The 18,104-nt window shown below is 32.9% G+C and overlaps 2 protein-coding genes and 1 long non-coding RNA gene across 3 annotated transcripts in view; 1 reads left to right on the top strand and 2 right to left on the bottom strand.

The window, feature by feature from the left end:
* The window catches only part of LOC111474009, a 19,107-nt gene extending 2,012 nt beyond the window's left edge, over window positions 1-17,095 (bottom strand). Inside the window, exons 1-2 of the long non-coding RNA XR_002715836.1 lie at window positions 16,962-17,095; window positions 7,605-7,607 (exon numbers count right to left, since the gene is read on the bottom strand). This is a non-coding gene — a long non-coding RNA (uncharacterized LOC111474009). The remainder of the gene's footprint in view (window positions 1-7,604; window positions 7,608-16,961) is intronic.
* On the top strand, window positions 2,851-8,459 carry LOC111473857 (2-oxoisovalerate dehydrogenase subunit alpha 1, mitochondrial-like). Its single transcript, XM_023119226.1, has 8 exons — window positions 2,851-3,211; window positions 4,806-4,946; window positions 5,478-5,660; window positions 5,765-5,922; window positions 6,068-6,167; window positions 6,262-6,373; window positions 6,462-6,787; window positions 8,085-8,459. Exons 1-8 carry the CDS (start codon window positions 2,996-2,998, stop codon window positions 8,250-8,252), a joined length of 1,404 nt encoding a protein of 467 aa, XP_022974994.1. The 5' UTR covers window positions 2,851-2,995; the 3' UTR covers window positions 8,253-8,459.
* On the bottom strand, window positions 12,316-13,296 carry LOC111473941 (transcription factor CSA-like). Its single transcript, XM_023119249.1, has 2 exons — window positions 13,107-13,296; window positions 12,316-13,040 (listed from the first exon to the last, which is right to left on the bottom strand). The coding sequence occupies exons 1-2, from the start codon at window positions 13,267-13,269 to the stop codon at window positions 12,481-12,483; spliced, it is 723 nt and encodes a 240-aa protein (XP_022975017.1). The 5' UTR covers window positions 13,270-13,296; the 3' UTR covers window positions 12,316-12,480.
* Window positions 17,096-18,104: the final 1,009 nt, after the last annotated feature.

The raw sequence follows: 18,104 nt of genomic DNA, 5'->3' as shown, positions 1-18,104 counted from the left end.
AATTTATAAACACTATAGTGTGGTCGAGTTTGAATATTAATAGTAATAATGAGGTGATAAGGGGAAATTGTGACAAAGATTGGATGGGATAGGGAATCTTGTTTAAATTAGGCATGAAATTTCCCTTTGTTGGGGACTTGGACAACGTGTTGACCCATTTCCTATTCTAAATTCCAAAAACTATTTATTCACCTTCTTTTATTGCAAATATTATATATTTTTTGTAATGTCGGGACGTTGATTGAGGAGGAGAACAAAACATCGTTTATAAAGCCTTGTTGGTGGGGGGTGCCACATCGATTAAAGAAAGAAATGAGTGTTGAGTGTTAGCGACAACGCTGGGCCTCGAACGGGGTGGATTGTGATGTTCCACATTAGTTGGGAGGAAAACAAAACACCCTTTATAACCCTTTAATAAGGGTACGGAAACCCTTTATAACCCACATTGGTTGGGAGAAGAAAAGAACGAATGCCAGCGACGACACTAATCCTAAAGAGGGGTAGATTGTAATGTTTCACATTAGTTAGGGACGAGAACAAAACACATTTTATAAACCTTTTAATAAGGATGCGGAAAACCCAAAAAGACAATATACATTTTTTAACCTAATATAAATTTTAAGATTTAATTATAAATTTCGGACAAATCCAAAGACGACAATATATGCTACCGATGAACCTAAACCCTAAACCCTAATCTGCTAACAAATCTAGGCGGCTACATTTTTAAACCTACAATGCATTTGGGCTGTTACATTTTTATACCTACGGTGCATCTGGGCTGTTACATTTTTAAGTCTACAGTGAATCTGGTCTGTGGATTTGTGCTGTTCCATTCTTAAACTTAATATAAATTTTAAGATTTAATTATAAAAATATTCTAGATTAGTTTTAATTAGAGAGAGTTTGTAGGTTGAATTCAATCAGATTAAGACATTTTTTAGACTTAATCCAATTGTTCTAAAATTTTATACGGCTCAAACAATTTTTATTAAATAATAAATTTATTGAGTTAAGGTTGTTTTTTTTGTTTCTAATTAGAGTCTATTTATTTATTTTCAAAATAGAAAAATTAAATAATTATGCAATTAAATTCATAAAATAAGTTTATAACCTAATCCATCTACAGATGGGTTGATAGAGTTTTTCGAGGTATCGAGTTTTTTAACCCTCTAGATTTCAATTAAAATTTTATTTTAATTATCGTACTTATTAATAATATTTTTTAAAATAAAAAAAATAAAAAAAAAAGTTGGTACATGGTAATTACAAATTTTGATGTGAAGATTAAAAAGATTTAATAAAAGAAAAGAAATCCCACAAATATTAAATAATAAAATAATATTAATGGAAAAAGTGATCGATGAAAGCAACTTGGATCCATAAAATAATACAAATACTTATTTAATTAATTTTTTTTAACACGCTTTTTTATTAAATACTTAAAAATTTATAGGCTCAGTAGACATAAATATGAATATAAAAATTTATATATATTATTAAACTTTTAATTAAACTTAATTTTTATTTATACCAATTCCCCACACCAAACAAATTTTCTCCATTTAATTAACACTTTATTTCTTTTCTTTTTCTTTTTTCTTCTTTTTGGTCTATTCTTATAAAGCAAGCATATATATATATATATATATATATATATATATATATATGATTCCGATTTATTTTAATACAAATTTATTAATTTAATTTATGCCTACAAACTATAATAAATTAATGAGTTTTGATTAAATGGTAAGAAAAAAAAATATATATATAAAAGAGGGAAAATAAATAAATAAATAAATAAATAAGAGAAATGTGTAAACAAATAATACTTTTGGAAATATATTTAATATTTTTAGTTGAATAAGAAAATATATTTCATTTACCCATTTAATCTATATCACCTTTATTCATTATTATTATTATTATTTTAATAGTTTTTGTTGCTTACACTAATTTTTTAGTTATATTATAATTTTAATATTTCATTTTGTAATTTTTTTTGTGACTAATAAATAATTCAATTTTTTAAATATTGAACTGATTTAATTCTAATAAATGCAGGCCCAAGCCCAATAAGCTTGTACCACTATTTGGGCTTGGGTTGGGCTGTTCTAAATTTCAATGTTTGGGCCCATGAAGTTTTTTTCTTTTTTTAATTAGTCTTATTGAAATAAGTCAAAGTTTTTTTTTTTTTTTTTTTTTTTTTTTTACCGAAGTTAAAAAAAATATCAAACATCTATTCAGTATGTTTTGTTCTTATTCACATAAAATTTCTCCCAGTAAATCACACTTAACCATGAAGTTCGTATGATCAAACCATAAAAAAAAAAAAATGCACCTTATTGATATAGATAGTAACTTTCATTTGTTTTAAATCTTTTTTAATCATCTTATCCTTACGAGTTTTCTCATTTGAATATGATCTCGGTTCATTCATATTAGACAATAGACAATATCTAACCTAGTTAACTGATCCCGTAAAAAAAAATTAACTTTTCAAATTATAAAAATGACGTAAAGAGTTTTAACGATTTTTTTTCCAGCGACAAAAGAAGAAGGATCATAACTGTATTTATAGATTCAAATAATTTTATCTTTTAACTAAAAAAATTAAATAATAAATCTTTGAAACGATAATTAATACCATAAATTGCACGTTCTTCGAAAGGTAACTCGCCAACCACGGCGTCTAAATCGATACCCAAATATTGACCGAAAAACGCTTGAAAAGAACGTGTAGAAATTGGTGTCCTAAAAAAGTGGTACCAAACCTATTTCTTCAAAAACACTTTTAAATTGTGATAAGGGTTGGAAGAGCATTGAAGCAGCCCCTACCATACCAACTCACCCGATAAGGATCAAACCCAATCCAAAAACGACACTCTCCAACTCACCACCTTCTTCATTCTTCTACAAATTTCCACTTTCAAATCATTTTGAACTCCTCCTCCTCCTCCTCCTCTTTCTCTCCAATTTTTCTTTCATCGCTATGATTCCGTTCGTACGATCGTCGTCTCGAAATTTACTCGCCCTTCTCAACCAAAACTATCTCTACCCATCTTTACTCTGTTCTGTTTCGGAATCTCCTATATTAGTTCGGTACGATGGTCGCTGGACTGGATCTCTTTGGTCAACTCCTCGATTTGAATCCACAGAAGCAGTGCGACGTGTAGATCAACTGTATGTTCATGACAACGATGATCAGGTTTGGTGGCTGTTTATTAGTATTTTGAACGTTTTCTCTATCATGCATGTGTGTGTGTGTTTTTTTTTCTATTTAGTTAAAAAAATTGTTAATACTTTATTTAAAAAATATTTTTAGTGGGTTTCAAAAATATTATCCAACTTGGAATAAATTAACTTTATATTTTTTTATTATTTAATTGAAGAAATTTTAAAAAATTATTTATGGAATAAATTAAAAGTGATTCGATAAAATCCGAAACAAAATGTTCCTAAAGTTCGAGATTGAACAATGTTGTATATTTTAAAGGGTAAAAAAAACTCTTAAACTTAAAAAAATAAATAATTAAATTTTAAACCTTAATCAAACACTAATTAATCCAAAATTAATAATTAAACTCGTTTTTATCTAAATTTGATTAATTATTTAACAATTTATCTATAAAAATAAATTTTTATTTTTTTGAATTTAATAAGTAACTTAAGTTAGAGAAATTTTGTGGGACACCTCGAAATTAATTAGTAACTTAAGCAACCGAAATAAAATTCATAATAAACTTACAAGTCCGGTAAGGTAAGATTGAGTTGTAACTCTATTTTTTGATTGGTCGTGTTGACTTAACAAAAAAATGTCAACTCATGAACCGACTCAAAATTTAACACGATTCAATCCTCACCAAAAAAATAAAAAAAAAAATCAACCTAACTCGACTTTTATGATTAGAGTTAGGTGGTCCGAATTAATCAGATATCCGAGTCATATCAATATCCCTAATTCTAATTTTTTTTTTTTTTAATTTTCTCTTCAAAACTTTTTATCTCTCTCTATCTATCTATATATCTATATATATATATATATATATATATATATATATATATATATATATATATATATATATATATATATTATATTATTCTTTGTAAAGGAATTTGCCCACTTTTCTTAATACTTTTCTCTAAATATCTTTATTAAACTTTATTCTCTCTATGAAGTATTTATCTTATATATCTTTTTAAACCCAAACATGTTTTTTTTTATTTATAATTTTTATCTCTCTCTACCATTTTTACTCAATATTTCCCCTATTTTTTAATATTTATATATATATATATATAGAGGATAATATTTAATATTAAAAGCTTGTCATATCATATAAATAATGTCACCATAATTAATATGATAGCACATGGATAATATTTAATATAAAATAGTTGTCGAATCATATAAAAATGTCGATAACAATGGATAAAAAAAATAATAAAAATAAAGAATATATATTTCATTAATAAGTTAAAATTATTATTTATCTTATATTTATTATAATAACGTTTTTTTTTTTTTTTTTTTACATTTTATCCATTTTTTTATCATATAATGAAAATATTGATTCAATTTTATATATGTCGATATGAACATATAAAAATGAATGAGAAATAAAAAATTATTAAATATTAAAGATTTTTGGATTTTTTATTTTTATTTTTTATTTTACATTTTTATTATTTATTATAAGACTAAATAGCTTTTATTTGAAATGACTTTTTTAATTATTTAAATTAAGAAACTATTTATTGTTGTAGAAGTTTTCTTAAAAAGAAAATATTTAGTGTTATAGGAATTGGATTTCCCGGGAGGAAAAGTCCCATTTACGAGTGAAATGAGATTCATTGGTGAGTCGACGATTCAGAAGCGAGTTCCGTGTTATCGTGTTATTGATGAAATTGGAGAGATAACTACATCGAATAATTTCACGCAGGTATTATTCTCATTTATTTATTTATTTATATATTCCAATTTTCATCTGTGATATTCTACATTGGTTTGTGAGGATAACAAGTGAAAATCTTCCCAAGCGTTTTAAAGGCTTGAGGGGAAGGCTGAAAGTAAAAATCCAAAGAGGACAATATCTACTCACAGTGGATCTGGGCCGTTACAAATGGTATCAGAACCAGACATCAGACGATGTGCTAGCCTCCTCGCTATTCCCCGAAGGGGGTAGACACAAGGCAGTGTGCCAGTAAGGACACTAGGCCTCAAAGGGGGGGGGGGGGATTTGGGGCGGTCCCACATCGATTGGAGGAAGGAAAGAGTGTCAGCGAGGGCTGGGCCTGAAAGGGGTGGTTGTGATGTTCCACATTGGTTGGAAAGAGAACAAAACACCCTTTATAAGGGTGTGGAAATCTTACATTGGCAGACACGTTTTGAGGGGAAGTCCAAAAAGGACAATATTTGCTAGCGGTGGATTTGGGCCGTTACAACATCCCTAATATTTTTTTGTTCTTGATAGTTGAGAAAAGATGAAGCGATTAAGATGTACAAAGACATGATAACCCTTCAAACAATGGACACCATATTTTACGAAGCACAAAGGCAAGGACGAATCTCATTTTACTTAACTTCATCCGGAGAAGAAGCTATTTCAGTTGCTTCCGCAGCTGCCCTTCATCCCGACGACGTTGCATTAGCTCAGGTAAATGAAGATCGAGAGACTCAAACATTTGATTGCTTAACGAAAGACATGCATTAATCATTTGAACTATGCTCAAGTTGATTAACTGTGAATTGGGTTGACAGTATAGAGAGCCGGGAGTGTTGGTATGGCGTGGGTTTACGTTGCAAGAATTTGCTAACCAGTTGTTTGGAAACAAAGACGATTATGGGAAGGGTCGACAAATGCCCATTCACTATGGCTCGAAGCAACACAATTACTTCACCATTTCATCGCCTCTTGGGTAACTTTTTCCGTTCTATAAACACTAATCTCTGTTTACGACAATGATTTGAACGTAACGCAATGGAACATTAAGAAAAGTAGATGGTTTGTTTAGAAGTAAATAGTAAATGGATTTCTTTCTTTATGACGTTTTGATATTGAAGAACACAAATTCCACAAGCGGTTGGCATTGCTCATTCGCTTAAAATGGACAAACAAGATGCTTGTGCTGTAGCTTATTTTGGAGATGGCACCACCAGCGAGGTACGGTTTAGTCACTACTGTTCCGATATTTTCTTCTTAGATAAACCTTTCTAATCTATACTAAAAAAATATATATATTGAATTGGATTTACAGGGCGATTTCCACGCGGGGTTGAACTTGGCAGCCGTATTAGGAGCGCCGGTGATTTTCATCTGCCGCAACAACGGCTGGGCTATCAGCACTTCCGTCCAAGAACAATTCCGAAGTACCAGATCCCCAAATTCCGTTCAAAATCCATAATCTCACGCTCTCAATTCGAAGCCCTAATTAATATCTTGGCGTTGATTTTGCAGGCGATGGCGTGGTAGTGAAAGGTCAGGGCTATGGAATACGAAGCATACGAATCGATGGAAACGATGCCCTAGCCATTTACAGTGCGGTTCGCAAAGCTAGATCCATGGCGGTTGCAGAGAAAATGCCGGTTCTGATCGAGGCTTTGACTTACAGAGTTGGCCACCATTCTACCTCCGATGATTCCAGTAAGTACCGCGCTGTTGATGAGATTGAGCACTGGAAAATGGAGAGGAACCCTGTGAATCGCTTTGCTAAATGGCTTACCAATAATGGATGGTTGAGTGTAGAAGATGAGTACAAGCATAAAACCACCATTAAAAAACAGGTCAGTTTTTTGCTTTCGCTTTTGTTAGAATGTTTGAATTGTTAACTAAATTCTAGGAACAAAAACAAAGATTTGTAAATAACAATACAGGAAACTTAAGAGAATTAGTATACTTTTGTTATAAACTTCTTAGTTTGGATGAATTCTTGGGTCTGGTAATCAATGAGTTCATGCCAGCCATGCTTCAACGTTCAAGCATACCGCTAGTGGACATTGTCCCATTGTCTTTTTTGCAGACATTGTTTGAGTTTTTTCATTTGAGCTTCCCTTCAAAGTTTTTAAAACGCTTAGGTTAGAAAGAGATTTCCACAACCTTGTAAAATGCTTCCTTCCCCTCCCCGGCCAATGTGGGATCTCACAATCCACCTCTTCGAAGTCCAGCATCCTCATTGACAATCGTTCCCTTCTCCAATTCATGTGAGTCCTTCCAATCCACCCTCTTTGAGGCCTTCCACACCCATATAAAAAATGTTTTGTTCCCCTCTCCAACTAACATGGAATCTCACAATCCACTCCATTTGATACTCAGCGTCCTTGCTGACACTCGTTCCCTTCTCCCATTGATGTAGGACACTCTAAATCACCTCCTTCGAGACCCAGCATCCTTGTTGGCACACAGCCTCTTGTCCACCCCACACCTTTGTAAAGAATGTTTCGTTCCCCCCCCCCTCCAATCGATGTGGGATCTCACAATTCACCCTTCTCAAAACCCAGCATCCTCGCTGACACTCGTTCCCTTCTCCAATCGATGTGGGACCCTCCAATCCACCCCCCTTCGGGACCTAACATCCTTACTAACATATCACCTCGTGTCCACCCCCTTGGTTCTCAACCTCCTCACTGGCATATTGCCCATCTGGCTCTGATATCATTTGTAATGACCTAAACCCACTGCTAGCATATATTGTCTTCTTTGGACTTTCTGTTTTGTGCTTCCCCTTCGTGATGTAGTTGGTTATCACGTTAGTCTTACTTACTAAAGGTCTCTTGTTCAAGTTTAGGCGACGTCATATTTGAAATTTTTATTTTTATTTTATTTTATTTTATAATCTCGATTCATTTTATACCTCTACAAGAAAATGTAAGAGCTTTAGAGCTTGATAAGTTGAGAATCGTGCTCTCCAACACACAATGAGCATGGGCTTTTAAAACACGTCTATTAGAAAGAGGTTTTCACACTCTTATAAAGAATGATTCGTTCTCCTCTCCAACCAATGTGATGAATGCTATTGTTTGATTGAATAAATTAAATTTCAAGGTGCTGAATGTGCTAAAGCTACCCATTTTGTTGGTTCAGTTGTTACAAGCAATCCAGAATGCAGAGAAGACAGAGAAGCCTCCACTTTCAGAGTTGTTCAATGATGTTTATGACCATTTACCCTCAAACCTTCAAGAACAAGAGGAAGTACTCAGGCAAACAACGAAGAGGTATCCTCAAGATTATCCTTCTGATGTTCCTCTTTAGATTCTATCGAACATATTGTCAAGACTCCTAATGTGTGCATACTTACTTGATTCAAACTCGAAGCTTGAGCCAAATAAGTGTAAACTCTATAATTCGATATAATGTAATATCGGCTCTGTGAGTAATCATGCTCGTCGGGAACTCTTGACAATGATGATGTTCTTATGTAAATTGATATGAAATTCATAATCAAATTATTTGGACTTATGGGGGCATGTTGTGTTCTTCGACCTAGATAGATGAACCTAGAGTCGACGTAGAACGCCTTAAGGTATACTCTTCCTATTCTCTTAGTAGAATTCATCAACCCGAGCATGACATAAGGTACCTCCCCTTACGAGTCTTAGATATTGCATTGAGTTCACCTAGCAACTAATTCCTAAAATGTACTATAAAGTGATAGATGTAGACCTAGCAACTTATGTTTCGGTAAAATCATGTCTACACCTGGTAGACGTAGACATGAAATGCCCTAAAATGTACTATAAAGTGATGTGACTAGTTGTCAAATTCTTCATACCCGAAAAGTTATACATTGTTTAAGCCGCCGTTGTATTTTGCTTGCATGTTATGTAACACCGTTTTCAATCTCTCATTCAACCTTGTTTCAAACTCTCTTTCAAAATCTTTATGCTCCACTTTCTAAAACCTTCTTCTCAAATCGGGGCCAGAGGCTTGAGTATATGTTGCTCGAGTAGGCGACACGATCCAAAATTGGCTTGACTCATTCATTGCTGAAAATGAGTGCCGCACAATTGCCAAATTCACTGCAAAAAGAAGACGATTGTGATACGGAAGCTGTTGCAACCTTAAATTAAAATGTTTGTATTTGTGAAGTTACAAGTTCATGATAAATCAAAACACACACCAGAATAAATCAATTAATCATCAACCTAGTAACGAAGACTGAAAGAATATATCCATAAAGGGAAGATTGAAGAAACTAGTAGCAAATTAAACAATACACTTCATCCTTAGATTCGAACTTGAGACGCACAATTTGTATAAAGCGATGCGTCATTTTGGGATCTGAAGATGGTTTTGAGTTTTCGTGTACATTCAATACAAGCTCATCAAAGCATTGCTCCACATTGACCCGAGTTTTCACACTGCATTCGAGAAATAGACATCCATATTCTCGAGCAAAATTAAAAGTGGAAGGATTTCTAGATGCAAAATTGAAAGTTCAGGCTTTTACTAACACTTCGAAACTTACAATTTAGCCTCTTTCTTCTCCCTTTCAAAAAAAAAAAAAAAAAAAAAAACAAGCATCATGTGGAGTGCCAGCGAGGACGCTGGGCCCCGAAGGAAGTGGATTGTGAGATCCCATGTCGATTGGGCGAAGAGAGCGAAACATTATTTATAAGGGTATGGAGAAGACACGTTCTAAAAATCTTGAGAGAAACCTCGAAAGGAAAAACTCAAAGAGGACAATATCTGCTAGTGGTGGACTTAATTATTAAGATCATCACAAAATAACACTGACAAATAGATCACAATAATACGAGGTAGCCACTTGTGTGTTAAGTGTTTGAATTTCAATTCAAGTAAAGGTATGAAATATGTGCTTACCTTACATAAATCAGTCTCACGTGCTAGTAGCATAGGGTTACGGATGGACTATGGAAAATGTAAACCTAATCCTAGGTTATGAACCGAGGGGTTTAGTTATACACCCTAGTGCAAAACCGTATAGCGTCTAGGTATGGATAGACTTATAAGGCTAGCATGGATGGTAAGCCATGGAAGACCTAAAGCAAGAGTCGGTATATTAGCACATATCTTAAAGAATCATTACACAGACTACATTCGACAAGAGCCTACAAGTTGGACTGCCTGTATCTGTCACAATTGAGGGTGTGAGCGTCCATAGCCATGCAGCTGGTGGGTGCCCATAGATCGAGTCGTCTTCTTCTTTTTATTATCTTAAAATGTTGTTTTGGTGTATTTTGAGCCCATTGTTTGAACTAACCCCAGAGACGCTATTTTGTACCTTATGTCAATTTTAATTTATATTTAAATCTTAAATATACGATAGAGATGAGAGCTTACAAGTAGATTGCTTAATGAGTATGTTTATATACTCGCCCATTTCCTTTCTTTTTCAAGTGTTCGCAGGTTGTCGGTCGAGGTGGAGGAGCGTTCGAGAGCTATATGGTCACAGAGGAGGGTCATTCGAAGTACTTTTCAAGAAAAGTATAGCAAAAACTATTAAATGTATCATCACGTGCTCAATAGAAGTCCTATAATGGAAGTGAAAGATATGACCCCTAAGTTGAATTTTCTTTTTCCCGATGCATAGGCCATGTTCACGTGTCAAGCAATAAGAGACAAAAAGTTAGATGATAAAAAATTTCACAAGAGTCTAAGACTTATAGTGTCGGGATTGGAGGAGAAGTAATAGAGAAGATAGACTTAATAAGTGAGGGATCCATCTCAGTCCGTGACCGAAGTTAGAGATTAAATAATTACTACAACAACAATATAAATAGCTAGAAATGTTTTGGTGTTCGTTAATTATATATATAAAAGAAAATATGTGTAACCATTCAAGCCCACTGCTATCAGATATTGTCTAATTTGACCCGTTACGTATAGCCATCAACCTCACACCCATATAATGCTTCGTTCCTCTCGTCTTGATTTCAAAATTATTTCAACAAGACGTGAGACGTTTGTAGTGCCACCAACCTTGATTTTAATTACCATTTTCACTCATTTCCTCATTTTTACTCTATGGTCAAAATCAAATGCTTTATTTTGGAGAATATTCTACAAAACTTGAAATAATAGATAGTAGAATTATTCATGCTTACAATAGAATAAATTATTTATAAAGTTAATTGTCATTTTTCAAACAATTTTTTTTTACTATTTATATCAATATTTTGTTTTTATTAAAAATAAATTATCTAAACAAATTGAACCGACTTGAATTATTTTAACGGTTAAGTTGGATCGAGTTCATAATTTTTTAAATTAAAAAATATTTACTCGACGCGTAATCAACACTGTTATATATCTATAATATTACAATTTCTAACCGTGTACGTGGATTGGGTTGAAATTTTTTTTGGACCAACCATAAATTTCGAGTTGGTTGAGTTGGTGACTCGAACAACCCGAATAGAGTTCACAACTCAGTTCTACTCAGTCTACTATTGTAATTAAAAAAAATTATAATAACTCAAATATAAAATATTCACAGGACATTGGTAATAAACATAAAATATACTCTTAATCATCATAATAATCTTAAAACTAGGATAGGATTGAGTCGTGTTCTAACCACATTCTCAAGTTAGTTGGGTTGACCCGACCAAAAAAAAAGTCAAATCACGAACCACCCAAAATCTTAATTTTACAAAAGTTCAACCCAACCCAAATCGAAAAAAAAAATATAACTGAACCGAACATTTATGATTTGAATTCGTAGTTCAAGTGGGTCGGGTTATAAGGTGATATGGAGGGCAAGAGAATTTAATTAAATAGAGCTTATAAATTGAGTAATTAGGCTAAAATTATGTACAATAATAGTGTTTATATGTAATTAACAATAAGCGTCCTTAGAAGGCATTTATTCTTGAAATTCTTATCTATATGTGTATATATATATTTACTTGGAAAATTAAAAATATTTAAATGAAATTAATGATGAACATGTTTATTTTTCTCAAGAAATAGAAGTCAAAATTGTAATTAAATTAACATTTAATATATCATTCAATTCGTTAATGCAAATCTAGAGTTGAAACAAAATTTTCAACCGTTAAATTATAAGTTTAGTTTATGAACGTTCATGTTCGTATTCTTTAAAAAATATCTTATAGATCTTGAAATTTCATATTTTTGTGTATTTAATATCAGAATTTTGAAAAACGTTCAACCCACAGGTGTACAAATGGACGGTACGTATTCTGAAGACTCTGTTGTAAGAAAAAATGTTAGTATTGTTTACACGAGTTAGATCCAAAAAGTTCATTCCGACCTAATCTAACACAAACCACGAACAAAACACTGTTTCAATGCAAATTCGAGTATAACTTAATAGATAAGGTATCGATTACTATTCTAATAGTCGATGATTCGATTCTCGACTCCTCACGCCCACGACCTTTGAACTAAAAAGAATCAAAATTAAATATACGCTAACTAAAAAATAAAACCCTAATTTTTACATTAGATAAAGCCAAATTAATTACATCATAATATCATACGCTATTTTTTTTCACCGCTCAACCCCAAGAAAATCTATGAACTTAACATCCTTCTTTTCAACTGATTCATTCGAAATCTCAAAATTAATCGATTTCGATCGATTGTCTTTACAATTTCTCAAATCTAACGAACTCTTATACCATCTTAAGAACACGGACGACGAAAAATGGGGAAATAAGCTATTGTTCCACTGATTATTAGGGTTTTGACGTTCCGAGAATCTTCGAAACAATCCTCCACCGCAACCGCAACCGCCACCGCCACCGTGCGTTCTTGTTCTTGCTATCGCCGGTGCTGTCGGAGAGGATTTAGAACCAATAAAAAGTTCATGAAAGTTTAGTTTAGTTGCAGAGAAATTTGATTGTTGTCTTTGTTTTCTAGCCATTATTACGTGCCAATGATTCTTCACAGCGTTATCAGTTCTTCCCGGAAAAAGCCTAGCGATTAGTGCCCATTTGTTGCCGTGAATCCTATGCGCGGTTAAAAGCCTCTCTTCCTCTTCTTCTGTAAACGGTCTTCTATTTATTCTCGGATCCAATTGATTGAACCATCTCAATCTACAACTCTTCCCTATAAAATTATAATTTTTTTTCATTTTTCCGATAACAACAACAACAAGAACAAGAAAGAACATACCTGATCTTCCTTGCAGCTTCTCGGCAATGAAATTCCAGTTTTGTGCACCATACTGTTTAACTAGCCGTCGGAGCTTCTCGTCCTCAGTCGGGCGCCAGTGTCCTCGTGGGCACGACTTAGTATCGTCCCCAAAAGTCGAAGCGGAAACGAGAAGGCCGTCCATAGCGCGTAGGTTGAGAATGGAGAAAGAGATTTATATAAAGGAAGGAGAAAGTTGATAGGTTTGGTTTGAAGCTGTGGATGGTAAGTCACTTTTGTTGGTTTCACACGATTTTTATTTTTTATTTTTTCTTAGAATTTATTATTATTATTATTATTATTATTATTATTATTATTATTATTTTAAAAAATAATTAAAGATATTAAGAGGGTCCATGGTAATACGTTAAAATCAAACCTAAGGACTATGGTTCGACATGTAGTTTTAATTAACAACGACATTTCTCCTACGTAAATTTATTTTTCCAATTTTACTTTTACAAAAAATAAAAATAAAAATTATAATTATTATTATTGGATTTTTTTTTTTATAATGTCTTTTTCTTTAATATTCACGCGTTTTATTTTAATTTTAGGACATTTATTTTATAATTATTATTATTGGATTTTTTTTTTTTATAATGTCTTTTTCTTTAATATTCACGCGTTTTATTTTAATTTTAGGACATTTATTTGGATAGAAATTAAGATTATATATATATATATATATATAATTGGTAGTAATTTTGGTTTTTTGTTTTATTTGAAAAGTATTTTTGAAGAATAATTCTTGGTAAGTTGTTAAAGTCATGATAATTATTCAATGGTTTAGATTGGTTATTCATAATATCTTAGTTTTTAAGTGAAATATAATGATAATTATTCTAAAATAAGGTCAACCATAAAAAACATTTATAATAATTAATAAAATATTTTAATTATGAAAGGATAAAAATATATTTTGAATATTTGAAATATTTTAATTTTTGGGTCAACGTCTAAATATAGTTTAATTAGTCTAAGTCGATAATTTTCCATAAATATTAGAAATAATGTTTATGTCAAAATGAACATAGCTCAATGGTAATTGACATGCACTTCTTTCTTTGAATTCAAATGTTTGAGTCCTCGTATCGCCACTAATGGTGATAAACGCTGTTTTCTCTCTGTCTTCCTCGGCTGTCTTGATCCGGTGTGAAGCAGCTCGACCTGGAGAAAAGCGGCAAGCCTTTACTTGAGATTCTCTTAGTAGAGCGCACTCATTCTTCAAATTACGTTCGTGTTCAAAAAATTTGATGATCTGAAAAATGTGTGATCAACCCAACCCAACTCGTAAATTTGAGTCGAGTTTAAATAAATGAAAAGAAATTGAGGGGTAAATCTTAATTAAATGTTTGAAAATAAATATTTTTTTGAATAAACGGCTCAAACAACCTAGAAAATTATAGTCCGTTCGAGAGTTATTTGTGTTGAAAAAAAACATACAACTTAAATAATTGGGTTGGGTCTAAAAATTTTTTGAACTTGACCCAACCTAATTCACAAAACGTCCTTATTACGAACTTAAGGTTCTGTATCTATTTAGTCTTTAAACTTTAACAAATGCCTAATAGGTCCACAACTTTTTCAATTTTACGTCGATAGGTACTTGAATTTTCAATTTTGTATGTCTATTAAATATTCGATCTATCCGACATTTTTTAAAATTCACCGACATACCACAAAATTGAAAGTCTAGGGTTCAGTAAGCTGCGTTCTTCTAACGTATATCGAACAATTTCTCGATTCCTCGAGACGTTTTTTTTTTTTTTTTTTTTTTTTTTGTTGGCTCTAATAAATCTAAATGTCGTGCAACAACAGCATTTGAGAAAAAGATTAATAAATGGTTTCTTAAGTGATTAAGATTTGATACTCCACGAAACAAAATTCTTTACTTGTTCTTCGTGTTCTTCGTGTTCTTGTTATTTTTTCTTTTTCTGCTAATTCTTGTCAACCAGCTGATTGGATTGGATTGGATTGGATTGATAATAATGGCGTAAAATGGTTTATGTATTTACATCATACTTTAATTAGTTGACCATCTCTATACCTCACCTAATTATATGAGTTTTTAATACCCATTTCCCTCTATTAATTGGGTATGACATCGGTATCTCCTCTTAATTTCCTTCTACTTTCTTAATCCCTCCAACCCTTTCTTGTTCTAATCAAATTTTGCTTCCTTTTGTTTCTAATTTGGTTTTTTCGGTCGTTTAGGGTTTAGGGTTTAGGGTTAAGGGTTTAGGTCGTTTAGGGTTTAGGGTTTAGGATTTAAGTCGTTTAGGGTTTAGGGTTAAGAGTAAAGTTTACTCTAGTTAAACGAGCAAAAATTGACATGGTTGGGTTGATTGATTTGAGACACTCGATTAAGGTTTTGATCTAAAAGAAGTGAGCTAGTTTAATTACTGATGTCCACAAGTTGGAGACGGGAAAGTCTTTTTTGTCTTCTATTTCCATTCTCAATCCCACAATTTTTTTTTGCAGGAGTCCTTCATCCAAGTTCGGTCTAGAAGTAGTGACAATTTCCCCATGAAGACTCGCTTTCGCTACGGCTCTAGTGGGTTCCCTTAACCAAGCCACTACCTATGAGTCGCCGACTCATTCTTCAACAGGCATGCGGTCAGAGTCCTGGTCTCCTCCCACTGCTTGGAAGCTTACCATTTCATGTTCTATTTCACTCCCCGATGGGGGTTCTTTTCACTCTTCCCTCACGGTACTACTTCACTATCGCTCACCCAAGAGTATTTAGGGTTTCTTATTGAGAATTTTTTTCCCATTTTTCAAACAGAGAATGGGGATGGAGACCGAGAATGATCATCGTTCTTCGTCTCGTTTAGCTAGGAAGAAATCTCTTCTCATTCCCTCCATCATTCTCCGTTTTGAGCAAGGATTCTCCGTTTCATTCAAGGCAAATCCCGAACCCCTAGTTTCATGACTATTATCACTCAATCCCATTTAATAGCCTCAAATTACCTATTAAAAAAAAAAAATTCAAGATTTAAATTAATACAAAATTAATTTTTTTTTTTTTTAATGTGAAAATCAATAGCCATTTCCTCTTAGGCTTTCATTATTAATTGGGTGTTAAATCGGCATCTACTCTTTAATTGATGGATCTTTCTCTTAATTATTCATTAATCTCATCATAACCCCTTCTTTGTTTGTTGTATTACTTTGTTTTTTCTTTTGGTGGAAATTTTCAAAAGCTATATTTTCATTTCTAAGTCGAGTCTCGTCTAAAATCTCTTAACTTTAAAAAATATCAAATCGGTATTTAGAATGAACGACGATAATCGACCTAAAGGTATCAAATTAAAGAACACATCGCTTGCACTCGTATAGATCAGTCCTGCTATACTCGACTATGTACAACCGCTGGATTCTAATTTTCGATATGTACACTATGTACAAGACAAGAATAGAGATTACCACTTTATATAGATCAGTTGTGATATACTCGATCGATGTGGCAGATAGAAAAGAGTGATGAAAAATACCGAGGAAGAGCGCCCCATTATAGTGGTCTAGTGGGCTTGAACTTTAAAAATATCAAATAAATGAATGAACTTTCAATCTATGCTCGAACCATCGACTTTTGAATAGCAATATAACAGCCAAGATCCACTGCTAGCAGATATTGTCCTCTTTGGGCTTCCCTCCAAGGCTTTAAAACGCGTCTAATGGTGTTTTTGTTCTCCTCCCCAACTAATGTTTGGGACATCACAATCCATCCCCCTTCGGGGCCCAGCATCCTCGCTTACACTCTTTCCTTCCTCCAATCGATGTGGGACCGCCACCAAATCCACCCCTTTCAGGGCTCAGAGTCCTTACTAGCACACCGCCTCGTGTCTACCCCCTTCAGGGAACATCAAGAAGGCTAGCACATCGTCCAATATCTGGCTTTGATACCATTTGTAATAGCCCAAATCCCGTGCTAGCAAATATTGTCCTCTTTGGACTTCTCCTTTCGGGCTTCCTCTCAAGACTTTAAAACGTGTCTGCTAGGAGAAACTTTCCACACCCTTCTAAATGGTGTTTTTGTTCTCCTCTCCAATCAACGTGGGACATCACAAGCAATTAATGACTTTTGTCAGCTGACTATGTTCATATTAACTAACTAGTTTAAGAAAGTTTTACGTCGAGACCTCTTTCTTCTACTTTGACTCGTACATTATTTGAATTCTGATTAGGTCTCCCGCAATTTTCAAACTTTTTTTTCCCTTTCTTTCATTTGAAAACTTGTTTAAGTACCTAAATTATGACCAAAAGGTTAGTTTTGGGTATTGTCAACAAATTTATGTAATTTTCTTTGATATAGAATTTTTATGTCACGTAATTGTACTTATTTTGTCAACGAAAGGGTTCTAAGGCATGGAAATTAATTATTAGAGAAGAGAATTCAATAATATTTGAAGAAATTAAAGCCTTCTAGAAATACATTACTTAAGATTTTTCTTTAATTATTATTGTGAGTTGTGTTATTTTATGGGTATTACAAATTGCTTTATTTTTGTTGGTGGGAAAGTAATTTGAATGTAATAGGTGAAAAAAGAAACATGGTTCAACCATTTCTTAGCTCGGTTTAGCTTCAGTTAGTTCGGCTTGTTTCGATCATTTTGACCATTTCTAAAGTAATTTTTACTCAATTGAGGGATGATGACTCAAGAATCTCAATTTTGTGAATGAATGAAATATCATAAGTGAAACGGGATAATGTGAATATAAATTTGGGAATATTCAGCCAAGTTTAGGAGCACCAAATTGAGTCTAAAACTGTATGTGAGCTTACTGTTGGAATACTTATGGGTTAGTGATATGAACTAAGCGACTTAGAAAATGTAGTAAAATGAGCATTTGTGCTCTTATTTAGCCAATGGCTAAACTTCTTTGCAATTCTATGTAGTTTAGGTTGCATGTAGAATCATTCAAGCTCGACATGATCGATCTTGCTTGTGGAGTGATTCGAATCTCAAACAAGTG

Source organism: Cucurbita maxima, unplaced genomic scaffold, assembly GCF_002738345.1.
Source record: "Cucurbita maxima cultivar Rimu unplaced genomic scaffold, Cmax_1.0 Cma_Scf00003, whole genome shotgun sequence".
NCBI classification, from domain to species: domain Eukaryota; kingdom Viridiplantae; phylum Streptophyta; class Magnoliopsida; order Cucurbitales; family Cucurbitaceae; genus Cucurbita; species Cucurbita maxima.
This window is presented reverse-complemented; position numbering and strand designations above follow the sequence as displayed.